This window comes from Tyto alba, unplaced genomic scaffold (assembly GCF_018691265.1).
Source record: "Tyto alba isolate M040663 unplaced genomic scaffold, T.alba_DEE_v4.0 Super-Scaffold_28, whole genome shotgun sequence".
NCBI lineage: Eukaryota > Metazoa > Chordata > Aves > Strigiformes > Tytonidae > Tyto > Tyto alba.
In genome coordinates, this window is record NW_024881302.1 from 18,422,770 (window position 1) to 18,450,432 (window position 27,663).

A 27,663-nucleotide genomic window follows, 5' to 3' on the forward strand; every position below is an offset into this window, starting at 1 on the left:
GAGCGGCAGCGATGGATGGAGGCGGCGGGCGGCATCGCCGGTGGTCCCGCAGGCGCTGGGCGTGCTGAAGGGGCAGAGGTTTGGTCCTCTCCTCCTCCTCCTCCCCTTTGTCCCCCCCCGCCGCCCGCCCGCCTTCTCCCTCGTCCCCTCCATCCTGAATGTGATTTATCCCGAGCCCTCGCCAGCAAGCCAGGCCGGCGGCACGGGGTGGCCAGATGCCTCCTCGTGGGAATTTTGGCCGCCGGGGCCGGCGAGCGGGTGGGCAGCAGCGTGCCCCCATGGGCGTCGCGCTCCTCCTGCCTTTGCTGGCGGCGGCGGCCGGGCTGAGCCTGCAGCCGGGCAGGACGCGGCACCTGGGGGTCTGCCCCAACCAGCTGAACCCCAACCTGTGGGTGGACGCCCAGAGCACCTGCGAGCGGGAGTGCCAGGCCGACCAGGTGAGTGGGGGGACTGGGGGGGGGGAGGGAGGGGGGGGCATCTCCCTGAGGGAGATGCTTTGGGGTGCAGGTCCTGTGCCTGGTGGTGCGGCTGTTTCGGTTGTTTCAGTGCAACGGGCTCAGCAGCTTTCCTCTCCCCCCCTCAAAAAGAGCCCCTGCTGTTAGCTGGCATGAGGGGTCCCCGGGACCCCCCCCCCAAGGCAAAGAAAGAGCTTGTTGCCCCCACCACACCCCACTTCAGGCCATGCCCCGTGGCTAGGACACCCGCTCCGTGCACCTCCAGGATGCTCCCACCCAGCTGAGGGGCTGGGACGAGGGGGATGGGTGTGCTGCGACAGGGACCCCCATCAGGCAGTGATCAGCCTCCCCCATCTCCCCCCCTCCCTGTCCGCTTTCCCCTGAGGGCAGGAGCCCACCAATGGACCAGGCTGCCCATCCCAGAGAGCCCCGGCTCCCGGTTCCACCGCGGTGAGCAGGGGCACCAGCACCTCCACCCCAGTTAGGGCTGCCTCCACCCAGGGGGATTCTTTTGCAATTCATCTGTGTAATGAGTTCTGCCTCCCCTCAGCCAGCAGAAGCTGAGAGGGGTGAGCCACTGTCTGCCGGGGGGAGAAGGGGCCATCATCACTGCAGTGCACCCCTAAGCATCCTGGGGGGGGGGGTGGGGGGGTGGGGGTGGGTTGGGGCCAATGCAGCCATGCTGGGGTGCTCTGGCTCTTACTGGGAGCCCGGTGATGCTGAGGGTGCGCGTGGGGGACACCTGCCCACCCAAAAGCCCCGCAGGGGGTTGGAGCGGCACCCACACCCACAAGGCAGTGACCTCCGTGTCCTTCCCCCCCCCCCCAATCTCCTCTCCCTGCCCCGGCCAGGACTGTGAAGGCTTCGAGAAATGCTGCACCAACGTGTGCGGGCTGCGGAGCTGCGTGGCCGCCCGCTTTGCCGACGGCAGCCTGCCGGCGCTGGCGCTGGCGCCGGCGGCCTCGTGCGAGAGCTTCGTGTGCGCCCAGCAGGGCTCCGACTGCGACATCTGGGACGGGCAGCCCGTCTGCAAGTGCAAGGACCGCTGCGAGAAGGAGCCCAACTTCACCTGCGCCTCCGACGGCCTCACCTACTACAACAAGTGCTACATGGACGCCGAGGCGTGCCTGCGCGGCACCCGCCTCACCACCGTCCCCTGCAAGCACATCTTCACCTGGCCCGACACCAGCCCCGTGCCCCAGGAGACGACGGCACGTCCCACGCCGGGAGCCGGCCCCGAGGTGCCGGTGCCCCCCGCCCTCTACAGCAACCCCTTCCACCAGTCGGTACGCGCCGGCGGCACCGTCAGCTTCCGCTGCGACGTCAGCGGGCGCCCGCGGCCGGACATCACCTGGGAGAAGCAGAGCGAGCGGGAGGAGAACTTCATCATGCGGCCGGACCAGATGTACGGCAATGTGGTGGTCACCAACATCGGCCAGCTGGTCATCTACAACGCCCGCCACGAGGACGCCGGCATCTACACCTGCACGGCCAGGAACGCCGCCGGGCTGCTGCGCGCCGACTTCCCGCTGTCGGTGGTCAGGCGGGAGCCAGGGGGCACCCCACGGGCCGGCAGCCCCCAGCCCTTCCCCAGCGCCGAGTGCCTGAAGGAGCCAGACCGGCGGCGCTGCGAGGCCCTGGAGGTGCGCTGGCACTTCGATGCCAAGCAGGGCTCCTGCCTCACCTTCCGCTACGGGGGCTGCGGGGCCAACAGGAACCACTTTGAGACCTACGAGGAGTGCCGGGCTGCCTGCTTGGGCAGCGCCCGCCCCACCTGCCTGCTGCCCATGGTGCAGGGTCCCTGCCAGAACTGGGAGCCCCGCTGGGCGTACAACCACCTCCTGAAGCAGTGCCACTCCTTCGTCTACGGCGGCTGCGAGGGCAACACCAACAACTTCGAGAGCAAGGAGACCTGCGAGGACGTCTGCCCCTTCCCCAAGAGCCTGCAGTGCAAGGCTTGCCGCCTCAAGAGCAAGATGGTGCTGAGCCTCTGCCGCAGCGACTTCGCCATCGTGGGCCGGCTGATGGAGATTGTGGAGGACCAGGACTCCGGCATCGCCCGCTTCGCCCTCGAGGACGTCCTCAAGGACGAGAAGATGGGCCTCAAGTTCTTCAACATCAAATACCTGGAGGTGACCTTGACCGACATGGACTGGAGCTGCCCCTGCCCCAACATGACGGCGGAGGACGGGCCGCTCATCATCATGGGCGAGGTGCACGACGGCATGGCCACGCTGGACCCCAGCAGCTACGTCCGGGCGGCCAACGACAAGCGGGTGAAGAAGATCTACGAGCTGATGGAGAAGAAAACCTGCGACCTCCTGAACCGCTTCCAGGACTAGGCTGGGACGTGCCGATGTGTGTGTGTGGGGGGGCCCGCAGACCCACCTTGGGGGGGGGTGGGAGAGGGGCAGCCTGGGGGAGCCCCTGCACCAGTGCTTATATCTAGGGATTCCTGCTGTCGTGTAGTTCCTCCTCAACCCCACACTGAGCCCCAGCCCAGCTCCCACCTCCCCTGTAATTTATCTGCCACGTGCCCCCCCACCCGTTTATCTCCCCAGCCCAGCTAGCAGCAATAAAGGACTGGGTTGGGTTGTGGAGGGGTGGGAGAACTGCCAAGAGCCCCCCACCCATAAAAACCTTGCCACTGCACCGAACCCTCCGGGCGCAGTGTAGCACCCTCGGGTGCTCCCGGTGCAGGATCTGACCCCCCCATTGGCGCCGCGGGGGGGGGATTGGGGATGACTCCCCACGCAGCGTCAGTGCTGAAAGCATCAGAGAGCTGCTGGGAGTGGGGGGACAGAGCCCTGGAGTTTATTGAGGGGGAGCAGCAGCACAGTCCGGGGAGGGGAATGGGGTCAGGTCCCCGTGCCATCAGCACAGTGTGCTCCAGGGAATCTGGCACCGAGCAAGAAGTCTCCCCCGTGCCTGGGGGTGCTGTTCCATGCCCCCCCCACCCCCTTGCCCCGTGCCTATGCCCCCCGTGGCAGCTGCGGTGGCTTCTCTGGGCCAGGCAGGGAGCCCCGGAGGGGCTGGGGGAGACGGACCCTCCCCAGCCCAGCAGCCAAGCCCTGCCCCGGCTGGGGGGAGTGGGGCACCGTCCCAGCACTGCCGTCCCCAGCTGGCACCGGTGAGGGGACACTGTGACCCACTGAGGAGACATCAATGGGGGGGGGGGGGGGGCTGCCATGCTGGGAGGTGCCGCCGGGGCAGATTACTGCTTCCGGAAGATGAGACTCTTGTTGTTGGCTGGCATGTCCACCTGGAAGCACAGAGCCAGGGGTCGAGGGGGTCCCCACTGGTGAGAGGGGCCATCCCCACCCCCCCCCAGACCCCAGCACCTACCATCCTCTCCAGGCGCAGCCCGTTGGCCTCGGCCAGCTGCCGCAGCAGCGCCGTGTCCCGAAGGCCCCAGGCGGGATTGCTGCCGGGGTGGGGGGGGGAGTGGGTCAGACGGACAGACAGACATCCCTGCCCTGTGCTCCCCGAAGCATCCCCATCTCCTGAGGGTGCCCCCAGGTTGGAGGTGGCGGGGGAGGGGAAGGGGCTGCTGCTTTAGGTCTTATCTTGAAGGACCAGGCTGGGAGGGAGCTCCCTGTGGCTGCAGGCAGGACAGGCAGCCCTGGGCCCCCCCAGCCCCCCCTTACCTCTGCCTCAGGCTGCGGTCAAAGTCCACGTTGCTCTGGGGGCTGATCCGGCCATCCACGGCGTAGGGCTGCCAGGACATGAAGCTGGAGCTGCAGGCACAAGCCATCGTGTGTGTGTCCCCCCACCCCTCCCCGAGCCCCCCCCACCCCCAGACCACAGGCTGCTGTCCCGACCACACAGAGAAGTCAAACGAGATGGGACACGGCCCCCGAGAGAGACCACGGGACCCGTCACCCACCGCGGGCCCTCCTGGACCCTCCCCAGGGCAGGATCCCTCTGTCCTGGGAGCGAACAAGCCAAAGCCCCCCCCGGCCATGTGCCCTCAAAAGCTGAGACCCCCCAAACCCAAGCCCCACCCCACTTTCCCAACCCCTCCCCACACCCATGCCTGGAGCTGCCCTCCCATCTGCGCTGCCCCCCCCCCCTAAAACCCCCCCCCCAGCATCCTCAGGGACACCCCGTGCCCGGCAGGATGCTCCCGCACCAAGACGGGTGCTCAGCCGAGCAGCACCCACCCCGTAGGTGAAGAGCACACCTCCCGGCTTCAGCAGCACCCCAGCACCCTTGAAGAGGCCCTGGGAAAAGAGAGAGGTGGGGACCACGTCAGGGGGCTGGGGACACCCCCAAGGAGCACCCCCCCCGGCTTGGCCCCGGGACCCCCAGACCAGGCTCCAGCCCTGCCCCGCTCACCTCGGTGCACCGCAGCTCCGCAATGTGCATCATGTTGATGCTGACGAGGAGGTCGAGGGTGGCGGGTTGGGTGCCCCCCCACGCCTCCCAGCCCTGCGAGACGTCCAGCAGGATGGGGGGCAGCACGTTGGGCACCCGCATGGCCTCCGCGTAGGCGGCGATGCTGTGGGCACCAAACCCCACGTCAAACCCAGCCGGGGCATCTCCTGCCTGGCCCCCCCGGCATCGCCCCCCCCCGCATCCCCCCCCACCACCACCAGCACCTGCAGCAGGCAGACCTGCAACCTGTCTGCACTGGCTGCCAGCCACATCTTCCAGGTGGAGGCTCTGATGTCTAATAATAAGGTTGTGCTTGTAACACAGCCCGGGTTGGGGCGAGGGGGGGCGGGCGGGCTCCGCGCAGTGCGGGGGGTCTGGTATCACCGAGCTCTTTGCTTTACAACAGGCAGCTGGAGAACCGGCAGCAGCTGGTCAACCAGCGGCACGAGGACTGAGGGACCCCAGTGCCTTAAAAAAAAAAAAAAAAAAAATCCCAATTTGCCATTGCCTCTCAACAGAGCAGCCAGAGCATGCTGCCCACCCAGCTGCCTGCACGCAGGCTGCCTGCACCCATACACCCACCCTGCCTGCAGCACTGCCAGCACCCACGTGCTCAGGCTGCATGTACCCCCACCCTGGGGGTGCCTGCAGCACTGCCAGCACCCATACACCCACCCTCCCTGCAGTGCCGCCAGCACCCACGTGCTCATGCTGCCAGCACCCACGTGCTCATGCTGCCAGCACCCACGTGCTCATGCTGCCTGCACCCACGTGCTCAGGCTGCCTGCACCCATGCAGCCACCCTCCCTGCAGCACTGCCAGCACCCACGAGCTCAGGCTGCATGCACCCACATGCCCAGGACTGCCTGCAGCACTGCCAGCACCCGCGTGCTCAGGCTGCCTGCACCCACACCCCAGGGCTGCCAGCACCCATACACCCACCCTCCCTGCAGTGCCGCCAGCACCCACGTGCTCATGCTGCCAGCACCCACGTGCTCATGCTGCCTGCACCCATGCAGCCACCCTCCCTGTAGCACTGCCAGCACCCACGTGCTCAGGCTGCACGCACCCACACCCTGGGGTTGCCTGCAGCAGTGACAGCACCCATACACCCACCCTGCCTGCAGCGCTGCCTGCACCCACGTGCTCAGGCTGCCTGCACCCACACCCCAGGGCTGCCAGCACCCATACACCCACTCTCCCTGCAGCGCTGCCTGCACCCACATGCTCATGCTGCCAGCACCCACGTGCCCATGCTGCCTGCACCCACGTGCTCATGCTGCCAGCACCCACGTGCCCGGGCTGCCTGCACCCACGTGCTCATGCCATCAGCACCCACGTGCCTGGGCTGCCCGCGGCTCTGCCTGCAGCCCTGCGCCCAGGCTGCCCGCGCACCGCCGGTACCGCTGCACCAGTACCATGTGATTTTGGTTCGATTTACAGCCTTTTTGGTGCACTCACCAGCCAGCTCTCAGTTCCCAAGCAGGGAACCGCAGCCTCCTGGCCTTCCTGTTTTTAATCAGGGTGGCGTGCGCTGGGTGCCGCTGCTGGAGAGGTGATGGATGGGCAGGATGCCGGCTGCATGGACAGGTGCCAACTTCGGCACCTCTCCACCAGCTTTATTTTTTTTTTTTGGGGGGGGGGTGGGAATTCCTCCCTGCACTGCAGAGCTGGGATTTATTTTTGTTTCCCGAAGGGAAACCGAGAAGCCCAGCTCTTGCAACGCCTGGAATGGGCATTTGGCCACGGCCAGACCCACGCGCACTGACGCAGAGCAAATAAACACAGCCCGACATGGCTCACCGGGAGGGCGCGGTGCCGGGAGCGGGCTGCCAGCCACCCACCGCGCGGGTGGGAGCTGCCGGTGGCATCCCGGCGAGCTGGGCACCGGGCCCGGCATCACCACGCTGCGGGGAGCGGGAGGGCGGCCGCCACTCAGCAACGCGTGGACGGGCGCTTTGCAGGCGGGAATCGCTCCGTGGTGGGGTGGGCAGAGCAAGAGTTGAATATCGTGGCTTTTCTGGGAAAAATAAAGTACTGAGCTGGGGAGCCTGGGCTGTTTGGGAGTTGGATATTGGGGCGTTTCTGGAAAAAAATTAGCAAGCATTGACTTGGGGAGCCCGGGCTGTCCACGAGTCGAATATTGTGTTTTTCCTGGAAAAAATAAAGCATCAAGCAGGGGAGCCTGGGCTGTCTGAGAGTTCAGTGTTGGGTCTTTTCTGGAAAAAAAAATAAGCACCGTTTTGGGGAGCCTGGCTCATCCGAGAGTTGGATAGTGGGGTTTTCCTGCAAAAAAATAAAGCACCGAGCAGGGCTGCCGGGCAGTTGGATATTGGGTTTTTCCTGGCATAAAACACAGCACCGAGGTGGGGAGCTCGGGCACTCCGTGCGTGGGTCCGTGGGGAGGGGAGGGGGCTGCGGGCTGTGCACCCCGGGGACCCCCCCACGCCGCGACCCCCACTCACCTGCGCAGCGCCCGGGGGTCGATGTCGGAGGGCTGCCAGCGGGTCTGTGGCAGTGCCCGGGCGAAGTGTGCGGCGTGCAGCCCCGCGCCCGCCCCGACCTCCAGCACCCTCAGGACGCCGGGTCCCGCGTGGGTGCCGGACCCCGCGTATTCCCGTAGCACCTCCAGGATCGGGCCCTTGTTGCGCTCCGCCGCCGCCGGCGCGTGCATGGCTGGAGCGGGCGGTGTCCGTAGCGGGGGGACTACAACTCCCAGCCGCCCTCACGGAGACCCGCCCCCACGCACCGCGGGTGGAGCCTCCCACGGGGGTGTGAAAAAGGAAAAAAAAAAATAAAGAACAGCGGGCACTTTTGCGCCGCCCGGGAATCGAACCCGGGTCGCAAGAATGGGAATCTTGCATGATACCACTACACCAGCGGCGCGGCTGCGCACTGACCCCGCCCCGCGGGCACTCAGCCTTCCCACGCGTGACCGCGGGCCGGAGCGCCAAGGGCGGCGCGGGATGGCGGGTGCTACCGCTCTCCCGCCACGCGTGGGCCTTTCCCAACCTATTCCCGCCACACCCAGAAGGACGGGGTTAAGGCTCCGCGCGGACACCCCAGGAAAATCGGCATGCGTGGGAGCCGGAGGTGGGGGACAGCGGGGTTACCCCCGCGGCTTGAATAATCCGGTACACGGGACTCGCGGCAAAACCCGCCTCCACCCCTTCAGCGATCACTCCTGCTAAGGATGGGCGCCTGGAAGGGTCCAGGCAGAGCCCGAGGAGCCGCGGCTCAGGGCTTCCACGCGTGGAAAAGCGGTGCCTCTGCGCCCACGGGATAAGCCCTGGGCAGGCCTGGAGTGGGGGAACTGGGTGACAGAGCAGGTGACGAGGTGGTAGTGGGGTCCCTGGGGGTCACAGTTGCATTTAAGCGCAGTAACGAGGGCCGCGTCCTGTAGGGTTTGGGGGGAGTCACGGGGGGTTCCCCCCCCCCCCCCCCCGTGAGCCACCCATGGGTGCGTGGCACCCCGCAGGATCGGGCCCTGCTTTGCCCCCCACCCCAGCAGGGCTGTGCCACCACAGCCACGTGGCCAGTGGGCTGGAAAGGCCAAGGTCACCGTCGTGGGGTGGCTTCGCTGCCCTTGGAGCAAGGCTGGAGCATCCCCGAAGTCCCCCCGTGGGTCTGTCACACGGCCTGCCCCCAAACCCCTGTGTGCCACCCAGCCACGAGCCGGGGCTGCACCCCCCGCCACGCGGAGGAGACCCCGGCGCCCTTTCCCCGTTCCGAAGGTCCCCGCCACGGCCGGGACGCGACCGCCCACGCCGCCTTCCCACGAGGTTCCCGGGCGCTCGTGGGGGGCGTGGCTGGGGATCGCCAGGCTCATCGCGGCGCTGTCCCCACGGCGGTGGCACCTCAGCCCCTCCGCATCCCCCTTGCTGTCCCCCGCGTGGGTCCTACGTGTGCCCACGGCTCCAGCGTCCCCCCCCGCCTCCCGCTCGCCTCCTGTGCGCGTCCACGCCTGTGTCCCCAGCGTGCCCGTGCCCCCCCCCTCCCCGTGTCCCACGGGCCCCCTCTGCCCTCTCTCCTGCTTGACCCCTGCGTGTCCCCGTGCCCCCCGCCACGTCCCGCGTCCACCCTCAGCGTGCCCCGCCTGTGTCCCCGGCGTGTCCTCACGCGTGTGCGTTTCCCGTGTGCAACCCCGCCCCACAACGCGCCCCGCCTGCGTGTCCCCCACACACCCCAACGCCTCCAACACCTCCCACACGCGCCTCCATCCCACGCCTCTGTGTGCCTACTCCCCACCCACCCGCGCCGTCCCGTCCCGCGCGGGCCCTTTAAGGGCGGGGGCGTGTCGCGGCGCCGGCCCGGCCCGTTAAAGGGCCGGCGAGGGGCGCGCCCCGCACTCGGCGGGGGCGGCGGGGCCGGTGCCGGTGCGGGGCCGGTGCCGGTGCCGCAGGATGTACACGCTGACGCGCGGCCCCAGCAAGCTGGCCACGCAGCGCCGCACAGGTACCGGGGCCGGGGGGGGGGGGAGCGGCGTGGGGACCCCGGGGGCCGGGCTGGCGGCGGGGGGTGGGCACCGTCCCTCTCCACGCTGACACACCCCCCCCCCCCCCACGCCGCCGCCCGCAGGTCCCACGCAGCAGGCGGTGGAGAGCAGCAAACCGGGCGAGCTGCGGGGCCGGCTCCAGCCCGGCGCATGGCCCCCCCCCAGGTGAGCCCCGCGGCGGCGGCGGCGGCCGTGACCTTGGGGAAAGGTTACCGGGCCGCGCCGCCGGGGGAGGGGCGGCGGGCGGGGACGGGGACCGGGGGGGGGGGGAGCTGTCTCTCGGTGCCCGCATACCGCGACACGCCGGGGGGGGGGGGGGGGGGTTCGCAGTCCCCTTCCCACGGAGACGCGTGACGTGGGCCCTTCCCTCGGGGGAACCGGAGTTGCTGCCCCCCCCAACTCTGTCCCGGGGCAGTTCGGGATTTTGTGACCGGAGCCGCGGGCAAAGTGCAGGCAGCAGTGGGCTGGCAGGCGCGGGGGGTCCCGGGGCCTTGAGTTGTGCAACCCCCACGCCGCAAGCCCCGGGGGGAGGCCACCGGGTGCCCAAACCCCGCCGCGGACCCGTGTGGAACCGCCTGGTCCCCGGGGTTGGCGGGTCCCGGCCGCAGCCCTGCACCTCCCGCCGTGGCCCCCGGTGGGGTTTGGCGGCTGACCCTTGTCCCGAAAGGGGGGGCGGGAGCGATGGGGAAATAGTTTTTGGGTGAAACTCTCTGCTTCTAGCAGAAATAACCGGAGCTGTTGGGTAAACGTTGGAGGGGTTTTAAGCAGCTGGAGGGGTGATGGCTTCTCTTGAGGAGATGTTTTCTCAGCTGGGGTGCAAACCCCAGCCGGGCAGGGCTGTGGGGCACGCACCCCTCTGCATGTTCCCTCCGTCTTCAAGAAACGGATGAGAAAAGCCCCCCACCCCCCCCACCCCCCCTCCGGCTCCCTCCCCTCCTGGGACCTTTTGCTAATTAATTGACCTTGCTGCTACCACGCTTCCCCTCCTGCGGGCAGGTTGGGTGGGTTGCTGCCCTGCCTGCAGCAGGCCGGGATGCCCGCCCGGTGCCCCCCCAACCCTGCGTGGTTTGGGGGGGTGTTACCCTGCCCATGGAGCTGGCAGGGAAGGTGCAGGCAGGGGCTGCCTCTTCTGCGTCTCGTTTGCCCCGCAAATCATAACCCATCTGCGCTCCCAGGGCCCCTTAGACTTTGTCCTGTGAGAAACATGGCCGTTGCAGGCGTGTCCTGCCCCAAAGCTGGGCAGAAAAGCCAAAATACTGATGTTTTGCATTGAATGTGCCAGTAAGTCTCACCCCAAACCTTTCTTTTGACCTGCCTAGTTTTGCTGTTTCCAGGCCGGGGCTGGTTTTAGTGCCCTGCTCTCAGGAGGGGATCCCAGCTCCGAGGACATTCCCGGTTGGCAGAGAGTTTCATCCCAGTCCTGGGACATCTCAGGGATGTGCTGGGGGCCAGGGCTGCTCCAGCAAACCTGGGTGCTTGGTCTGAGGGGGGTGTCACCTCGGCACATCCTCCTGCTCAGTGCCTAACTGGATTTCACTTTCATTTTCCTGACATTTCAGCAATTTGGGTGGCAGACTTTTTATTTTAGGGACTGCGCTTTGTGCCAGGGCCGGAGGATAAGTGGGAAATGGGTAGCGTGTGTTCTTCCCCGGGGAGCTGCCCTTGCTTGTACCCTTCCCTGCAGGGGAGCCCTCTCTCCCAGGGGGGCTGGGTCCCTTTTGGTCCCCGCTCTTGGGGACAGGGCTGAGCAGGGCTGGCTGGCTGCGACTGTGCCCCTGGCATCTCTGGGGCTGTGGGTGAGCGTTCACGCCACAGAACAACCCAGGAGCGGCTGGACAGCCCCTGTACTCGCTCCAAACGGTGGCGGGAAGAGCTGCCTGCCCCCCTCACCCCTGCTTTGCTTCCCTTGACAGCCCAGCCCAGAAACTCGTCTTCAACAGAGTGAACGGCAAGAGGCCACAGGTGCTGCCGCAGCAGGTCTCGGCCCCTGAGGAATGCTACACGCTGGCCCACGAGGAGAACGTCCGCTTCATCTATGAAGGTGAGGGCAGAGGGTCCCCGAGGGCAGGCACCCACTTGCTGTTGCATCCCAGGGGTGCTGGAGCACGTGGGGTCCCTCCTGAGGCAGCCACATCACGCTGGGGACCTCGGGGGCAGGGATGGGATCCCCAGCCTGGGTACCTGCCCTCCTTCGCACCACCTCCTGCTCCTCTCCCGCAGCCCCCCCTGGGGCTGGGTAATCCCCAGCCCAAAACCATCCACTGCCTGTTCCCTCCCTCCTTCCCACCCCAGCCTGGCAGCAGGTAGAGCAGCAGCTGGACGGCAGCCGGAGTGGGGAGAGCGCCTGCGGCCCCGTGCAGTATGTAGAGAAAAACCCCAACCCTGGACTGAAAAGTAAGTGGGAAGCAGTCGTGGCGCTTGCATGGAGCGGGCTCAGGGGTGCAATGAGCTGGTGTGGGCTCAGCTAGGTGCCTGAGCAGGGCTGCGATGGGAGGAGGAGGATCCGAGTGCTGGATGTGCCAGAGGGCCTGGGTTGGGTCTGTCCTGCTGGTGCTCAGGTTGTGCCGGGGGGCAGCTGGCCCCTGGAACTGCGATGGGGATGTCCCACCGTGCCCCATCAGAGGAGCCCAAGCAAGTGGGATGCCCCCTTGATGACTTTTCTGGAAATCATGCCTTCTCCAGCCACCGAGGTGGGTTCAGCATCGTGCTGGAGAGGAGCCCCCGGGTCCTGCTGTGGGGACCTGCCTCTCCTGCGGCCAAGCAGGACCCAGCCGGAGCGCAGCGAGAACAGGAGCAGTGTGCTTCTCCGATAGCAGCTGGAGCAAGGGCTGTGAGTGCAGCCTGGGGGCTCCTGCAGCAGCCGAGATGTCACCGAGAAGAGAAGGTCCCTGTAAAACCAGCCTGGGGATAAGCGCTTGGGTGTGAAGGAAATTTTGGGGTCTTATTTTCCTGGTGGCAGATGGTATGGCTTATGGGGGGGACACCTGGAGCTCTGCTTGCTCTCCAGCTCTTCTGCTACACGCTCTCTCCCTCCTCTCTCTTTCAGACTTTGTTCCCATCGACCTGGAGGAGTGGTGGGCACAGCAATTTCTGGCCAAAATCGAAAACTGCTCATAAAAGGGAAGAAAGGTTTGGGTTTGGTTTTGTTTTTTTAAGAGGAAAGCAAGCTGAGAGCATCTGGTTGGAACCCAGAATCAGTGGCATTTTAGAACCACGTTTTAAAAAGATGACCGAAATCAAGTGACCCGTGCTGCCAGCCCAGCGAGGGCAGCGGGACCGGACCACAGCCATGCGCCCCCTCCCTGCGCCCAGCCCGGAGGAGCAGCGTGCGGCCCCAGCCAGGATTCCTTAAGTGCCAGTTTTTTGGACCGCTGTACCTCCTGCAACCCCCCCCAGCTCCCAGGGACACTGCAGTGCTGTGCTGGGGGACGAGGGAGCGGATCCCCCACCACGGCGGTAGCCACGGGGAGGACAGCAGGGTGCTGTAGCAGGACCGCCAGACAATAAAGTGCTGAAACTGCCAGTGGAGAGACATTTGCAGGATGGGGAGGATGTGTCTGCCGGAGGTGGTGAAGTGGCTGGGGTGCCACATCGTGCCCTGGGCTGGTGTGGAGCAGGGCATGCCCGTGCAGGGGCTGAGTCCTGGCTGAGCGGGTGCCACAGTGCTCTGGAGGCAAAGCACTTGGAGCATTTCCCTGTCTTCCTTGGAGCTGCATCCTTGCCCCAGTGCTGCCTCATCTCCCTGGGCTCAGCCAGGGGCTGGTGCTACCTTGGGTGGATGTTGGGCTGGGGCAGGGGGCTGGATGGGCATGGGGCTGAGCACCTTGGCTGTGGGTCAGAGCCAAGCTGCGGGAATGAGGTGCCAGGGGCCAGCCCCAGCACTGCCACGGAGAGGCCCTTGACATTGCTCTGACAAAAGCCCTTTTGAGCTCCAAGCTCAAGGTCTCCCCTTGCCTGTGGCTCTTGGGGTGCAGTGATGGGCTGAGAGGGTGTGTTGTAGCTGCCTGCTAGCGGAAGGGATGGGGAGCCTCACCCCTGAGGCACACACAACCCTTGAGCTTTTCCAGGCTGGACTGGGTCCTTCCAGGTCAGGTTTTGGAGGACACCTCCTCCTGCCCCCATCTGCTCTGCTGTAAGGCAGAGCAGGAGGCCAGGACAGCCTGAACAGCCCAAGCCCACCAGGGCTGGAGCTCTGACTCTAAAGGAGGCCAGGAATCACCCACTGGGCAAAAAAAACCCCCATCCCACCTGGCCAGCACAGCCCGGGAGGCCAGAGCCTTGCCACCAGCAGTCGTGACCCGGCTGAGCCCAAGCAGCAGTGCCCAGCGGGGGAGCGATCCTGGCCCTGCAGCCTGCCCCCACCCCCCCCCCCCCCCAGGGGCACCTGGGCAAGGTGCTTGGAACTTGAACGGGAGCGAGCAGCGCCATGCACAGCCTGCAGCCTGGCCGCAGCAGGAGGGGAGGGTTGGCGCAGCCCTGTGTGACCACGAAACGCTGCTTTAAGACTTTCTTTGTTTGCCCCCGGCGGTGGTGGGCTGGTGCCAGGAGATGCTATCTATCTTTGCCCTTGCCTCCTCTACCACCAGCTCTGCCGTGCTGTTTGTGGGCACGGCAGGGGTTTTACACTGCCTCTGTGCCTCCCCACCCCGGGAGCAAGCCTCGAGGGGGGGCCACCAGCACCCCAATGGACATGTTTGGTGGGGGGGGAGTGTGTGGTCTTGGCTGTCCTGATTCTTGCTTCTGTACTTGGGGTGGTGCCAGCCTGTGGCACTTTGGCATCTTGCCCTCCTGCAAACCCCCCACTTTCCCATTCCTCCAGAGGCTCTGCTGCATCCTATCTCCCCTTCCAAAAAAACCCAGTTAATGAGAGCCCCAGCAATTTCCTGGTAGCTCCAGGCACCCTCCCACCAGCAAACATCCCCCCCCCTTTTCTTGCACAGGTGCTGCCCCCAGGAAGCTTGCTGCTGCTGGGTTTTTTCTCACTGCACGGTGGCCCTGGCAGTAGCTGGCTCTGCTGCTGGCAGGGATGCTCCCAGGGAGCAAACCCTCCTTGCCAGCAGCTCTGAAGGGCTCTGAGGTGTTCCAGGGATGCCATTCACCTGCTGGCTGCTTACTAACAAAACCACACGTCGTTAAGATCCAGGGAAATTCTTAGTAACATGATGCACCATCGTTTTGAACAACAACATTAGGCAAAGGGCAGAAATGGAACAGGAAAGAATGAGTCAGTCACAGGAACAAAACAAAAACCCAACCCAAAAATATAACCCAACCCCTGACAATGCAATCACTAGAAGGGAATCAGCACCCCTCGCCATAAATATTAATTCATTTAGTTATGTGCAATTGTGTGTATTACTATAGTGCAAATAGCTCTGCATTGATCGCGGAGCAGCCGGCCCAACGGGGACTGCCCCCAGGTGACACAGGGACTAGTTAAGGACAGACAAGAATCAACACGGATTTAAAACAAACAAACAAACAAACAAAAAAGCAACCCAACCACTGGGAACCAGCAAAAAGAAATCCCAGTTGTTGCCCCCGACGTGGCGCGAGCTGGGCAGCGCTGGTGCCTAACGCGCCGTGCCCAGCAGCATCCCCCACGGCCGGGCAAGGGCAGGCCAGTGCCTTCGCCCCCCGCCTGCTGCCAGAGCAGCCCGGCGTGGTGCGGAGGGGACGGGGACGGGGACGAGGGATGGACGCCCATGGGATGGGTGTGCTCTGGTGGGAGCTGCGCGGGGCGTACGGGGAGAGCAAAGCAGGGCAGGGGCGCAGGGAGAGCATCGCTGGCCCCCCCGACCGCCGGTCCCGCGGCTGCACGGCCCGCTGCGCAGCAGTCAAACCTTTCCAGGGATTCACTAGCGAGCCCGGCAGCGTCCCCCGTGGCACCTCTCACCCCTCGCTGCCTTCAGCCCGAGCGCCGGCGCTGCAGCTGGACCCGGCACACGCTGAACCGAGCACGGAGCAGTTCTCCATCAACCTAATCCGCCCTCCCAACAGCCGGCTCGGGACGGCCTTGCCTCCACCCCTGGGCAGGAGGGGACAAGCGTTTTCCAAGAGGTTAAAGGAGCCAGAGCCTCCCCCCGTGCCACGCAGGGGACACACAGGGGTGGGGGGCTCGCCTTGTCCCCTCCGGCTAGACACAAAGTGCTTCGAGGGGCAACCACAGCCCATCCTAATTAACCCAGCAAACGGTTTGGATCTAAGCTATCTGACAGCCTCCTGTTAAACCACGAGCAAACCACCTAACGATACACGTCAACATGCGGGCCAAGGCCATGAAGCAGCGTCCTGACGGGTGCGGGCAGTGGGCTGTGAAGAAGGGGGGCAGGCAGCATCCTGCTCCGCCAGCCCAATCCCCGGGACCCATTGCCACCCATCCAGGATTCCCCCTGCTCCTTGGGCTATTTTTTTTTTTTTTTTTGCTTTTTTTTTGCTTTTTTTTTTTTTTTTTTCTCTCTGTACAGATGGGAATGAAGGCTGGAGAGTGGAAGTGTCACACGCACACGCAGAGCCGTGCCGGCGCTGCGGTGGCACGCACTGCGCACACACCACTTGTGTTCCCGATACGACGCCATCCTCTCCCCTCTCCCCGCTGAAAAGTTTCTTACATTTATACATTGTTTAAGACACGCCGATATATAAATTACTGTCTCTATATATACTATGTATAGGCAGCAGGGCCAGTCCATGATGAAGGGCACCAGTGGGGGCTTCTGCTCATTTCCCTCTGTCCTCTGTGTAGTGCTGGAAGCGAGTGAAGCTCATGAAGACCTGCTCCAGGGATATCTGGCTCACCGAATAGTCTTCCAAGCGATACTTCTCTTTGGCTTTCTCCAAGGCCCCGAAGACCTGCAAGGGATGCACGGCCGTTACCGCAGGGCACCTCGGCTGCAGGAGAACCCCCGGGCCGCAGCTCTGAGAGCAGAGGAAGCTCTCTGCTCCGGGGAGACCTGGGGGAAGCGAAGCCTTCCCTGGCAGGAGGGCGGCGGGAAGCCAGGAGATGCATCTTTTTTTATCAGAGTACCTGACCCTATTTAAAAAGACATGTGTGTATATAAATTTTACATATATATATGTATATGATACATACATACATACTTCTGTACGTTTTTTGATATACATCCCCAGGCTGGGATCCCAGCCCGAGGTTTCTGCTCAATACATTATATATAAAATATATATACAATATATAAAAATTAAATAGTATTATATGCTACACATAACTATTTGTATATAGTATACAGACATATAAACCCCCCTCTCTATATACTGTGCATAAAAACTACCTGTATACTACATACATAGATATTTTGGTATACAATACATATAGTTATATACTATTTATTTATAACTATCTGCATACAATATAGTTATAGTATATATGCAGTATACATATATAGTGTGTATATATATATGGTACAGAACTATCTGTATACAGTATACCTAGATGTTTTTTTATATATATATATATAGTATATATATAGTATATATATATATATAGTGTATATATATAGTATATATATATATATAGTATATATATAGTGTGTATATATATATATATAGTATATACAGATAGTTCTCTACTATATATACATGTTTTTTTATAGGCATCCCCGGGCTGGGGTGCAGCAGGGTCTGTGGCTCGGGAAGGCCAGCACCCACAGCCCCGGGTGGGACAGCACCGGGCGCCGGGCCGTGCGACGCTTCCTCGGGCTGAGGGGCAGCAGCCGGGAGCGGAGGCACCGGTGGGTCCGTGCTGTGTCCCCCAGTGCCACGTTCCAGCAGGGAGATGGGGGGTGGGAAGGACACAACTACCAAAGATGCCCCTTCCAGCACCCACCCGCGCCTTCACGGAGTATTTTGAGATGTACAAACCGGCAAAACCAGCTCTTGCTCCCCAGGCAGACCCTGGTTTCCCTCTGGGGGGGCTGCAGTCGCAGCCAGCCAGGCCGGGGTGGGACGGAGCGGTCCCGGCTCAGCACGCACCGCCTGTCCCAGGTGCTCGCACACCGACCCCGCGCATGCAGGTTTGGACCAGGACGTGGGAAAGGGTCAGGGAGAAAAAAAATCCACTTTTTAATTAGCTTGTTTTTTTCTAAATCACCGTGATTGTGGGCGGAGAGTGGCTCTGGAAGAAAAGGATGAGCTGAGTGTGAAAGCAAAGCATCAAGAGCACGCGAAGGGGCAGGGATAGGGGCTGCCTCTCCAGCCTCCTCCCGCAAACGGTGCGACGTGCTCCAGCACCCCCTTACCTGTGCCCAGCTGAGGTTCTTGTTGGTCAAGTGATAATGTACCATGCCCTGGTGCTCATGTTTCAGAACACTGCCTGGGAGAGACAGAGCAAAGAGAGGCTCAGAGTTAGGAAGCTTGCTGAAGCTCACAAGCAGCATCCTGCCCTCCTCTGGAAGGCAACCGCTCCAGCAGCTCACGGTACCTGGGAAAGTCTTCTCCACGAAGGCTTTGAAGGCCTGCAGCTCTCCCTCCTCCTCACTCCGCGTCTTGGCCAGCAAGGTGTAGCCACTGCCAAACTTACTTTTCAGGTGCTGGGGGCTGCCCAGGCATTTGAACTGCCCGTTCACCATAATGGCCAGCCGCGTGCACAGGGCCTCGCACTCCTCCATGCTGCAGGACAGAAGAAGACTTGTTCAGCAGGGCAGGAGCACCGAGGTGGAACAGCAGAAGCTTCTGGGAAGGAGCTGGAGGTGGATTCCTTCCTCTCTGAGCTTTCGGAGCGGGGGGATTTGGGTAAAACCAGCCACTGCTGGCCGCAGGCAGTGCCCAACCACAAAGCTCTGGAGGTGGGTTCCACCCCTTGGACCCCACCACGCTCCTGGTCGCTCCCCGATCTCTCCTGCCAAGCCCTGCCCAGACAAGTGTCACCTGTGGGAGGTGAAGATGATGGATTTGCCACACTCCCGCGTCCGTGTCACTGCATCCCAGAGCAAACGCCGGGCCACGGGGTCCATGCCAGTGGAGGGCTCATCCAGGAAGATCACAGGGGGACCACCGATGAGGGCAATGCCAGCGCTCAGCTTCCGCTTGTTACCACCACTGCAGGAGGGGATGGGAACGAGGAGAGAGACCCGGTATGAGCAAAGCGAGAGCCCCACGGGGCAAGGGGCAGAGCACATGGGGTGTCTCCACGTTTCCTCTCACCTGTAGGTCCTCACGAGCTTGTCGGCGTGGGGCTCCAGAAGCAGCCCTCTCAGCATGTTCTCCACGCAGCTGCCGATGTAGCGCTCGGGGATGCCCCGCAGCCGGGCGTACATGCTCAGGGTCTCGCGGCCTGTCATGTGGTCCAGGAGGGCATCAAACTGCGGGCAGTAGCCGATCCGCTGCTGGACCTTGGGGGCACGAGGAACCCGGCGGGGATTAGCTCACAGGCAGGTCTCCGCCAGGTCCAAGCCAGAAGGTGCCTTGGCAGCCGCGGGGATTCGCTGCACCTCTGCGGGGTTTTTGCTCAGAGCACTGGGGACTGAGCTGCTGCTCTGAAACCGCGGGTGAAGTAAGAGGGAAATTCCCCCGTGGGTGGAGCAGCTGGCCTGGCGGGGATGGGCGCAGGCAGCGCTCCTCGGGGCGGCACCCGCGTGGTCTCACGCTGCGTTTCCCAAGCTGGTTCCTCACTGTGAGGGGCCATTTCAGGTGGCCCAGGCTCTCAGGAGAAGGAAAGCACTGGAGGGTCTGTACCTTTCCCATATCCTGGTCTCCTCTGGAGACAGAAGCCCAACAGAAGGCAGAGTGCCAGGGGAGGAAGCAATCAGGGCCGACCCTCCTCACGTGCTCCTTGCCTGACATTGTCTGGGGTCGACAGCGGTAGAGGTATCCAGGGATTGAACTGAAAGCCTGACCCCTGCTCATCTCCTGCTCTTCCAAAGGATATGGGCAAACCCCAGCAAGGAGACCTCTAGCAGGGGGGGTCTGGAAAGGTTTGACCCGCTTCTTTTTAGAGAAATTGTCATCTGACTGTGATCACTACCTCACATTTTTCACATTTCCAACTATGGAACTAAACCCTTTGATGAAGGGTTTGCCACCCTCTTGAGGTCTGCCTTCCAATGTGTTTTGCATCTAGCATCCCAGTGGAGAGGGGACTGTTTCCATGTGGCCAGATAACGGTGATCTGGGCCAGACAAGGACACAATGTCCCTGGCAACTGCACCCGTGTCCTCCTCAGAGGCACTTGCAAGGTGGTACAGCCCAGCCCAGCCCAGCCACAGGACTCTTTGTAACGGCACCCTCCACCCCGCAGCCCTCAGTACCTTTTTGATGTTGGCCAGAATGCTGTGGCCATCCACGAAGGCATCCCCCGACGTGATGCTCTCGTCACCAGTCAGCATCTTGAAGGTGGTGGTTTTGCCCGCTCCGTTGAAGCCAAGCAGGCCAAAGCATTCCCCTTTGCTGACGGCCAAGGAGATCCTGTCCACCGCCAGCAGGGACTCCCGGCTGTCGTAGACCTGGTGGACCCACACACAAGCCATGCCAGTCACTGCCCGGCGGCACAGCAAGGCGAGCGGTGGCCTTCCCAGCCCCGTCAGGACCACGGCTCGGCTGGCAGCAGGATGCTCAGGAAGGGCCACGCTGTCCTCACCTTGGTGAGCTCCTTGATGACCAGAGGGCTACTGAGCGATGACAGCAGTTCTGGTGGAGACTCCAAAACCTTCTTCCTCTCATCTGCCACGTCTCGATCCTCTGGCAGCACAGACACCCTGTTCAGCAGTGCCACCTAAACAGGGGGGAGAAAAAAAAAAAACCACTCTTTGCCACCTGGCTGCTGTGGGACAAACGGTTCCTCCAGTGTCCCCAGCCCAGGCAGGATCCATCCCTTTTGATCTGCCACTGCTGGGGACACCTCACTCCTTTTGCCAACCCATACACTCAACAGAATCTGCCCCTCCAAGCAACCTGCTCCAGGGGTATTCCCTGAGAAGATGATTTAGGTGAGGAGGGCCTGTCTCCAGCTCGCAGGGACTCCTAGGCTTGGTTTGGAGGGCACCTTACTTCTCCCTCCAACACGCTTCAGCTCACCCATTTCCGCCGCCTGCAGATGCCACAGACCAAAGTTCTGAGCCTCCAGAGAAGGTTTGTCTCAATGAGGAAAAGGAGGAAGAGGAAGGAGAAACCCTGGATGGTCAAGGAGGTCAGGTATCGTCCGATCCCAGGCGTCTCCCAAGAAAAGTAGTTCATCTGATAACTGATATCTGAGCAGGGATGGAACAAAATCAAGACTTGGATTAATTCACACACCGGAGAGGGCCAGATAAGCTCCAGAGAAAGCTGTGAGCCCAAAGCTTTGCCAGCCTCATCTCCAGCCCTGCCCACACTGGGCTCCCTGCCCACAGCTCTTTCCAACGCTCATCACTATCCCAGCCCACACTGGGCTCCCTGCCCACAGCTCTTTCCAATGCTTCCCACAAGAGGATTCTGGTCTGGAGGGGATCTGGCAGAAGATGCCCAGGGGAGGCATGCAAAGGCGATCAAGTCACTCTTGGGACTGGGATTTCTTGTGTATGAAACTTGCCCTAGCCCACATTTTCCTCCAAATCAATACTAAGGAAAAGATTCCCCACAATTGGATCACCTACACTGCCCAGTTTTTGCTTTAAAATGGTACCTGGAGCTACTGCCCAGGCTGGGCTAGAGGCCCCACGGTACTGCTCAGCACCACCACCCACCCCACAGAGACGCCCCAGTGGGATGGCCAGGATGGGGACCAACACAGAGACTCACTGAATGCCTTGCAGATGAAGATGGCTTCAACAGAGGAGGTACAAAACTGAATGAACTCGTAGTTTTGGTAGAAGTCACTGATGCATTGGCCCAAGCAGTAATTGGGTAAGATGAGAAAGACTTTATCCAGGGTTTTGGAGAGGTCCACCAAGCCCAGCTCTGAAAGAGGAGCACAGGAGGATCAACAGATTGGAGCCAGCCGGTTTTAGAGAAAGAGCCCGATACTTCCAAGTTCATAAGGAAAACCAACAAATTTTGTCACATTTAATGGGTGAGAATGGACTGTCATAGGGGTTTTTTTGCTAGTGTGGGACAGCTCTGGGACAAGAGTCCCCTTGGGGGGCTAGATCTTCTTGGTGGCAGCAGGGTGCAGTGCTGGGCAGGCACAGAGGGCAGCGACCCACCTGGGATGCTCATGATGGTGACCGCAAGGAAGGTGGCTGTGCCTGAGAGGATATTGAAGATGGTGAGACGGGTGTAGGCCGTGGCTGCCACCGAGAAGAAGAAACTGAGGAGGTACATGAGAGGGATGATGGCCCAGCCATAAAGGAGGAAGATCAGCATCACATCAACGAGGTGGCTGTCTTGGGTGAAGGCTTGTACATCAAAGGCTTGGAATATCACCTGGGGGACAGCAGCGTGAGGAGAATGCACGTTTGTCTTGACCACAAGCGATGTCTCCCTGTCCCGACAGCCCAGGCAGCAAGGTAACAGCAGCATCACACTGACCCCGATAACCCCTCACGGATGGTTCCTACCAGCAGCCCATGCCTGTCCGCAAGGGAAAAACCCTCTTTCTGCAGACTGGGATGCAGAAGGGCAGATCTGGGGAATTCCTCTCCATGCTCCCATGTCTTTGAGATTTTCTAGCGCCCACACCCAAGTGTTCAGGTGCCAGAGGCTGCAGTCAGCTGACCCAGCTGGTTGGCCATGGCCCAGCTCCCAGTAGGACCAAGGGACAGCCTTCTGGCTGGTCCTTTCTGTTAACTGACACAATGCCAGTGGCCTCATCCTTTTCCCTGCACCCACACACATCCCAGCTCTCCCACAGGAGCAGAGTCTCCCACAGAGGTCCCACCCAAGGGGGAGGACAGGAGGGTATTGTGGTGTCCGGGGTGACTCACCAGCATCAGAGCACAAGGGATGAGGAAGTTGATGATGTCCCAGAGCAGGGCGGAAAGCCAGAAGTTGACCACGTAGACGCCGCTGACAAACTGGACGTGCTTGGCTTTGATGGCCCGCTCGCTGACCAGCAGCAGAGCAAAGGTGCTGGCGAGCGAAGCCATGCCGTACAGCAAGTTGATGGCAATGGCGAACCCGGTCTGGCCTCTGTGGGGAGAGCAGTGGGGCAGGTTAGGACAGGGACAGCTCAACAAAGCAACGCTGAGGCTACGTTGTGGGACAGCGCACCCACACCGTGCTTCTTGTGGAGGCTACGCTCACCCAGCAAGCCAGCACGCAGAAGAAACACCCCACAATAAAAGCACACCTCAGTGAGATGAGCATCGCCCGTGCACAGCCCACCTAGCCCACCACAAACCTCCGCCCTGCCTTTGCGAGGTCCCACGCATGTCCCCTCTGGCGCAGGTGGGGTTCAGCGACCCTGGATGCAGGATTTGGTGAAGTGTACGGCCATACAGCCCTCTCTGCCCTGAGCACCCAAGGAAAACCAACCCCAACCAGCATCTACAGGGGAATACCCAACCAGAGACGTGTGCATGGGGTGACGTGGCTGTCAGGCTCAGGGAGGTAAGTCACCTACACAGCTTTGCTCTCCTGACCTCCTGAGTATAATCACAGCCATGTTTGGATCTGAGAAGCTCCAGCCTGGCTCCTCCACTGACGCCAGTACAACCAAGCCAATCTGCACCCGTGGAAATCACGAGCCCTAGCAGGAAAGCAAGGGACGTGCCATGAGACGTACTCCATGAGCTGGTCTTTGGCCTTCTCGGTGATGTTGCGGGGCTGAGGGTAGTTGGTGACTGTGATGGAGGCATTGGGGCCCGCCAGTACCCTGAAGACAGCGTTGTCAGCCAGCATAAGGGCCGTGGCCGGGGAGTGGTATGCCTGGTTGTTGAAGAGCGCGGTGACCACCGTGCGGTTCCCGGCTCCTTCGAAGGAGGCAGCTGCGATGTAGTGCTCGTTGAAGGCTCCCCCTTCCTTGGAGGCTCTTGAGATGAGGTACTCCTCCAGGCCACCTGCTAGACACCACGGCTGTTATGAGCGGGCTCCATCCCATGAAAGCTGACCTGGCGCCCAACTGGAAAAGACCCCGAGCAGCCCCAGCCCTGATGGCCCACCCCAGCCCCGATGATGGTCACAAACGCAGGGTTACGGAGAGCACAGCTCTGCCTGGGTGAGGAGGGGTCCTGCCAACTGAGGGACTCTCCCACGCGGGAGAGGGTACGAGGGGATACGTCAGCTACACTGCGGCTGGGACCTGAGCCACCCACACCGAGGGCCCTGGCAAGAGAAGCTCGTGGCTCCTGCGCACCCCGGCGGGCATTGCCTACTCTGCTGGTGCTCCGTGAAGCCTCACCCAGCACCTCCAGCGGCGACTGATGCTGGGCCTCCAGCAGCTCCACGTACTGCTCCGCCAACCTCTGCGACAGGCCCGAGGTGGCCGAGACACAGAAAGGCACGATGGTCTGGCCGTAGGGCTCCAGAGTCAGCCTCAGCAGGGAGGAGTCCCTGGGTCCCGGGAAGGTCTTGGCCACGATGAGGGCAAAGGCAGTGAAAATCAGAGGCACGAGGAACTGTGCTGCCACCATCTTCCAGTTGCGCCAGCTGTACATGGCTCGCTTCATGAACATGGCGTAGAACTGCTGGCAGCACAGGTAGAACTGGGAGGGGAGAAGAAGTCAGGTCAACACGAGCTCTGCCAGCTGCAGACATCACCCCACGCAGCTGATGGGGGGAACGACCCCAAAACCACCTCCTTGTCCTGCATGTAGCCTGCGAGCCCGCAGCAGAGCCTGCTCTCCGGCCAAGCCTGCAAAGGGATTAGCAGGGCAGCTGCTTAACTCCAGCACAGCAAGTCAGCCCATCAAACTCCACAGCTTCCCAACAGGATGCAGTCACTTTGGGATCTCAGGTGTTAAAAGCAGCTTTAGCCACGACCTTTACCTTCTTCCACCTCTCAGCATTTGAAGTTCACAAATAGGATTACTGCAACACAGCTGCCTGCCAAAGCAACCCAGCCCGGCCCCTGCAAGCACCTTCTTTGCTTTTTTAAACCCATAAATATCTTTCTCCTCTTCTGCCTTTGAGACATGCCCTTGAGAAGCGCAGGGAAATTTATCACGGGCGCATAGGCAGCAGGCCATGAAGGACTGCCAGGGACCTGAAACACAAGCCTAGCAAGGGAAGGAAGATAGTTTTTCTCATCTCCCTGCCGGAAATTCCAAGCGATGTAGCAACGGCAGGTGAAAACCACCTTGGATCACCTGGAACCCCTTCAAAAGCATCTCTGCAGACTCCAAGATTAACATGAAGGGTATGGCAGTGACCACCCCCCAACCACCCTAAAAATAATTTGCCCTAAAGATGCAGATTCCCATTTGATCTTCCAAACCACACACGAGACCAGCCATGGGGGAGGCTCCACCTGGTAACCCTGCTCCAAAAACCCCCTTCACATGCTCTCTCTCTCTCCCCATTCCTGCCACACTGACACCCCCAGCACTCACCCCGGTGTTGAGCTTGATGCTGGAGCAGTCCTCCGTAATGAGCGCCCCGCTGTCATCCGTCATGTCGGTCATGCCGCTCAGGCTGCTGGAGTCATCCATGGCCCAGTCATTGGAGCGTCTCTCGTGCTGGTACTGGAGAGCAGGTAGCTGGATGGCCTGGATGTCCATGCTGGAGTCCACAAGCTTCCCCACCCTGCGCCAGGAGGCAAACGGGGTGATGAAATACAGACCCAGACAGGTTCAAGCTGTTCTGAGCCGGGGAAGGCAAACCCAAGAAACAAAACCCAGCACGTGTCCTGGAGAGCTGTGCAGGACACAGCCATCACCAAAGCACGTGGCGACTGGTCAGCGCCAGGTGACACCCCACGGGGGGCCAGCCTCCCCCCTGCCTACCTCAGGAAGACCTCCTCCATGGTGGTGACCGAGGCCCCGTAGCTGGCAATGCCCAGCTCCTCCCTCTTCTGCTCCAGCTCCGTGAACAGGGCTTCAAACCTGAACAGAGACGTGAGGCGTTAGATGCCGACGCTCATGAGAGGGGACACTCAAAGGTTAAAACCCTCTGGGTTGGTCTTGCGGCTGTTTTGAGTCCTGCAGCCAGCTCTGGGGCTGCCGGCTGCACTAAGCACCCCAAGAACAGCTTTTGGGCTCCATCTTCTACTACCTTCCTCAGGCAGCCTCAGCTATCCCTATATTTGATTTCGGAGCCAAACCAGCCTGCCTCGTTTGTGCCACCCTCCACCCCACAGCCGTCACCAGCTATCAGCAACCAGTGCTGTCCCACCCAGCTGCTGCACAGGCGGTGACACGGTGGGCACGAGAGCGATGTGCCAGCAGACATGGGGGAGGATGGTGGTGAAAGGAGGAACCGAACCCAATTTTCTAAGGCCAGCGCTGATGCAGAGAGCAGCTCCCCTTTCCAGCGAGCCCGTGACGACAGTGTGTGCCCCAACATGTGCAGAGGAGGGGACCCACCCAGGGAGGCAAGCAGGGGACGATGCCATTACCTGTGCGTGCTCTCCTTCGGCAGGATGAAGGACAGCTCTGCCCCAGCATTGCTCTCCATGGTGGCGTTGGGCACGTACTGACAGATGAGGCGGGAGATCTCCCCCAGGTTACAGTAGGGCTCCTTCACCATCACCATGTGATATCCTGCCCCTGGGCAGAACCACAAGAGAAGAGAGAGGAGGGTAAATTGCAGCCCAGTCTGGCCCTGGGGTGCTGGAGCAGACAGAGATGCTAAGGCACCCGTAGAGCACTGACAGCTTTGCCTGGGCTACGGACACGATGCAGGAGCAAGCGTGGGGATGGGCCTCAGAAGAGGCAGAACAGCACAGCAGGGAGCAAGCAGCCATCAGACAAGGAGCAATGGGTCCCCTTCCCTACCCTATATCCCCCTCCTGCTTCTCCCTGGCAAGGAGAACACATCAAGCATGACCTGCCTGCTCCTGCCTTACCATATTTGCGCTTGAGGAAGAGTGAGGAGCCGCAGCACTGCAGCTCGCCCTTGGCCATGATAGCTATGCGGTCCCCCAGCAGGTCAGCCTCATCCATGAAGTGGGTGGTCAGCAGGATGGTGCGGTTGCTCCTCTGCTGCTGCAGGAGGTCCCACGTGGCCCTGCGAGAGGCTGGGTCCATCCCTGATGTCGGCTCATCCAGCATCACCACCTGCACACAGGAGATGGGTGCTGGTCAAAAAGGGCTGGGAGAGGCACAGCAGTGCAGGAGGGGGCAACCCCGGGGCCCGGAAGGAGCCTTGACCTTGCAACATGCATGCGATGATCTGGCTTGGGGGAGCAGCTACCAGGCAGCAGAGCTGTACTGCAGCCTCAGGGCACTCTCCTCAGAATCGCCCCACTTTGTGGGGGTGCTCCTACCACCTCCTCACTATCCCTGCATCTCCTACGAGCTTACCATGAGTGAGGAACAGCTTCAGAGCCACTAGAAGGACCTATGTTGGCCCCAGTGAGAAAGGTTTGAGGTAAGCCCCGCTGAAGATGCTTGCCTTGGAGTCTCCAATGAGGGCGATGCCAATGGAGAGCTTGCGCTTCATGCCACCGGAGAGCGCCTTGCTCAGAGAGCGGCGCTTGTCCTCCAGGTTGAGGATCCTCAGGATGTGGTTGATCTCCTCGGGGCACTTGGAGGGTGGGTACCCCTTCAGCTGCCAGACAGGGGGAAGGGAGGGTTAAGTGTGCCCACAGGGTAAGCAAATCTGGCAAAGATCCTTCCCACCACATTGGCCACCGGCTGCTAAACCCCACCACACTCCCTCCTCCACACCCGGGCAGGAAGGTGGGGAAGCACAGGGATGGACTCCTGCCTGACTCTGAGGGAGCTGGCACAGCTAGCGAGGGGCTTTCAGCAGAGCCATGCTGCCTGTGACCCTTCTCCACACCTCCATCAGCCAAGTAGGGAGCTTCTGCCTGCAGATGAGGTGGGAAGAGGAGGCAAGGGCTCTTCTGCTTATCATAGAACGGTTTGGGTTGAAAGGGACCTTTAAAGGTCATCTAATCCAACTCCCCTGCACTGAGCAGGGACATCTTCAACTAGATCAGGTTGCTCAGAGCCCCGTCCAACCTGGCCTGGAATGTTTCCAGAGATGGGGCATCTACCACCGCTCTGGGCAACCTGGGCCAGTGTCTCACCACCTTCCTTGTAAAAAGTGTCTTCTGTGTATCTAGTCTGAATCTACCCTCTTCTAGTTTAAAACCATTACGCTTTGTCCCATATTGCTATGGGCCCTACTAAAAAGTCCCTCCCCATCTTTCTTATAAGCCCCCTGTAAGTACTGAAAGGTCTCCCTGGAGCCTTCTCTTCTCCACGCTGAACAACGCCAACTCTCAGCCTGTGCTTACAGGAGAGGTGTTCCACCCTCCCTGATCATTTCTGTGACCCTCCTCTGGACCTGCCTGACAGATCT

At 61.5% G+C, this 27,663-nt stretch overlaps 4 protein-coding genes and 1 non-coding gene across 7 annotated transcripts in view; 2 read left to right on the plus strand and 3 right to left on the minus strand.

Moving 5' to 3' along the window:
- Positions 1–215: 215 nt before the first annotated feature.
- WFIKKN1 (WAP, follistatin/kazal, immunoglobulin, kunitz and netrin domain containing 1) lies at positions 216–3,069 on the plus strand. Its single transcript, XM_042798905.1, has 2 exons — positions 216–437; positions 1,307–3,069. The coding sequence occupies exons 1-2, from the start codon at positions 216–218 to the stop codon at positions 2,795–2,797; spliced, it is 1,713 nt and encodes a 570-aa protein (XP_042654839.1). The 3' UTR covers positions 2,798–3,069.
- A 504-nt stretch (positions 3,070–3,573) lies between these two features.
- On the minus strand, positions 3,574–7,567 carry METTL26 (methyltransferase like 26). 2 transcript variants are annotated; one of them, XM_042798693.1, is made up of 6 exons: positions 7,298–7,567; positions 4,794–4,956; positions 4,619–4,678; positions 4,103–4,170; positions 3,801–3,879; positions 3,574–3,717 (listed from the first exon to the last, which is right to left on the minus strand). In XM_042798693.1, the coding sequence occupies exons 1-6, from the start codon at positions 7,504–7,506 to the stop codon at positions 3,670–3,672; spliced, it is 627 nt and encodes a 208-aa protein (XP_042654627.1). In that variant the 5' UTR covers positions 7,507–7,567; the 3' UTR covers positions 3,574–3,669. The 2 variants fall into 2 exon arrangements, 1 of the variants encoding a protein (XP_042654627.1); XR_006165862.1 differs by having other exon boundaries at positions 3,680–3,717; positions 4,103–4,192.
- An 80-nt stretch (positions 7,568–7,647) lies between these two features.
- On the minus strand, positions 7,648–7,718 carry TRNAG-CCC. Its single transcript has one exon. It is a non-coding gene; the product is annotated as a tRNA-Gly (tRNA).
- Positions 7,719–9,143: 1,425 nt separating this feature from the next.
- Positions 9,144–12,850, plus strand: MCRIP2 (MAPK regulated corepressor interacting protein 2). The gene is made up of 5 exons (XM_042798677.1): positions 9,144–9,287; positions 9,411–9,492; positions 11,241–11,368; positions 11,620–11,721; positions 12,374–12,850. The coding sequence occupies exons 1-5, from the start codon at positions 9,236–9,238 to the stop codon at positions 12,442–12,444; spliced, it is 435 nt and encodes a 144-aa protein (XP_042654611.1). The 5' UTR covers positions 9,144–9,235; the 3' UTR covers positions 12,445–12,850.
- A 1,609-nt stretch (positions 12,851–14,459) lies between these two features.
- ABCA3 (ATP binding cassette subfamily A member 3) overlaps positions 14,460–27,663 on the minus strand; it is a 30,915-nt gene continuing 17,711 nt past the window's right edge. Inside the window, exons 14-31 of one of the 2 annotated variants that reach the window (XM_042798649.1) lie at positions 26,749–26,904; positions 26,201–26,411; positions 25,751–25,901; positions 25,140–25,238; positions 24,747–24,939; positions 23,597–23,900; positions 22,982–23,255; positions 22,182–22,386; positions 21,462–21,681; positions 21,058–21,216; positions 20,356–20,528; positions 19,919–20,053; positions 19,590–19,784; positions 18,487–18,674; positions 18,211–18,381; positions 17,765–17,952; positions 17,583–17,656; positions 14,460–16,179 (exon numbers count right to left, since the gene is read on the minus strand). In XM_042798649.1, coding sequence (XP_042654583.1) covers positions 16,048–16,179; positions 17,583–17,656; positions 17,765–17,952; positions 18,211–18,381; positions 18,487–18,674; positions 19,590–19,784; positions 19,919–20,053; positions 20,356–20,528; positions 21,058–21,216; positions 21,462–21,681; positions 22,182–22,386; positions 22,982–23,255; positions 23,597–23,900; positions 24,747–24,939; positions 25,140–25,238; positions 25,751–25,901; positions 26,201–26,411; positions 26,749–26,904 — 3,228 coding nt within the window. In that variant the 3' untranslated portion in view covers positions 14,460–16,047. Of the gene's footprint in view, positions 16,180–17,582; positions 17,657–17,764; positions 17,953–18,210; positions 18,382–18,486; positions 18,675–19,589; positions 19,785–19,918; positions 20,054–20,355; positions 20,529–21,057; positions 21,217–21,461; positions 21,682–22,181; positions 22,387–22,981; positions 23,259–23,596; positions 23,901–24,746; positions 24,940–25,139; positions 25,239–25,750; positions 25,902–26,200; positions 26,412–26,748; positions 26,905–27,663 lie in introns of both variants that reach the window. The other variant, XM_042798648.1, reaches the window with a different exon arrangement.

Bases quoted from the DNA above. Each gene is read 5' to 3' on its own strand.
- MCRIP2 (XM_042798677.1), top strand. From the start codon at position 9,236: ATGTACACGCTGACGCGCGGCCCCAGCAAGCTGGCCACGCAGCGCCGC. The intron at 9,493-11,240 runs GTGAGCCCCGCG...TTCCCTTGACAG, and splicing joins GGCGCATGGCCCCCCCCCAG to CCCAGCCCAGAAACTCGTCT. The intron at 11,369-11,619 runs GTGAGGGCAGAG...TTCCCACCCCAG, and splicing joins CGTCCGCTTCATCTATGAAG to CCTGGCAGCAGGTAGAGCAG.
- WFIKKN1 (XM_042798905.1), top strand. From the start codon at position 216: ATGCCTCCTCGTGGGAATTTTGGCCGCCGGGGCCGGCGAGCGGGTGGG. The intron at 438-1,306 runs GTGAGTGGGGGG...TGCCCCGGCCAG, and splicing joins GGGAGTGCCAGGCCGACCAG to GACTGTGAAGGCTTCGAGAA.
- METTL26 (XM_042798693.1), bottom strand. From the start codon at position 7,506: ATGCACGCGCCGGCGGCGGCGGAGCGCAACAAGGGCCCGATCCTGGAG. The intron at 4,957-7,297 runs GTGAGTGGGGGT...TGGTGCCCACAG, and splicing joins GACCCCCGGGCGCTGCGCAG to CATCGCCGCCTACGCGGAGG. The intron at 3,718-3,800 runs GTAGGTGCTGGG...CTGTGCTTCCAG, and splicing joins GGCTGCGCCTGGAGAGGATG to GTGGACATGCCAGCCAACAA.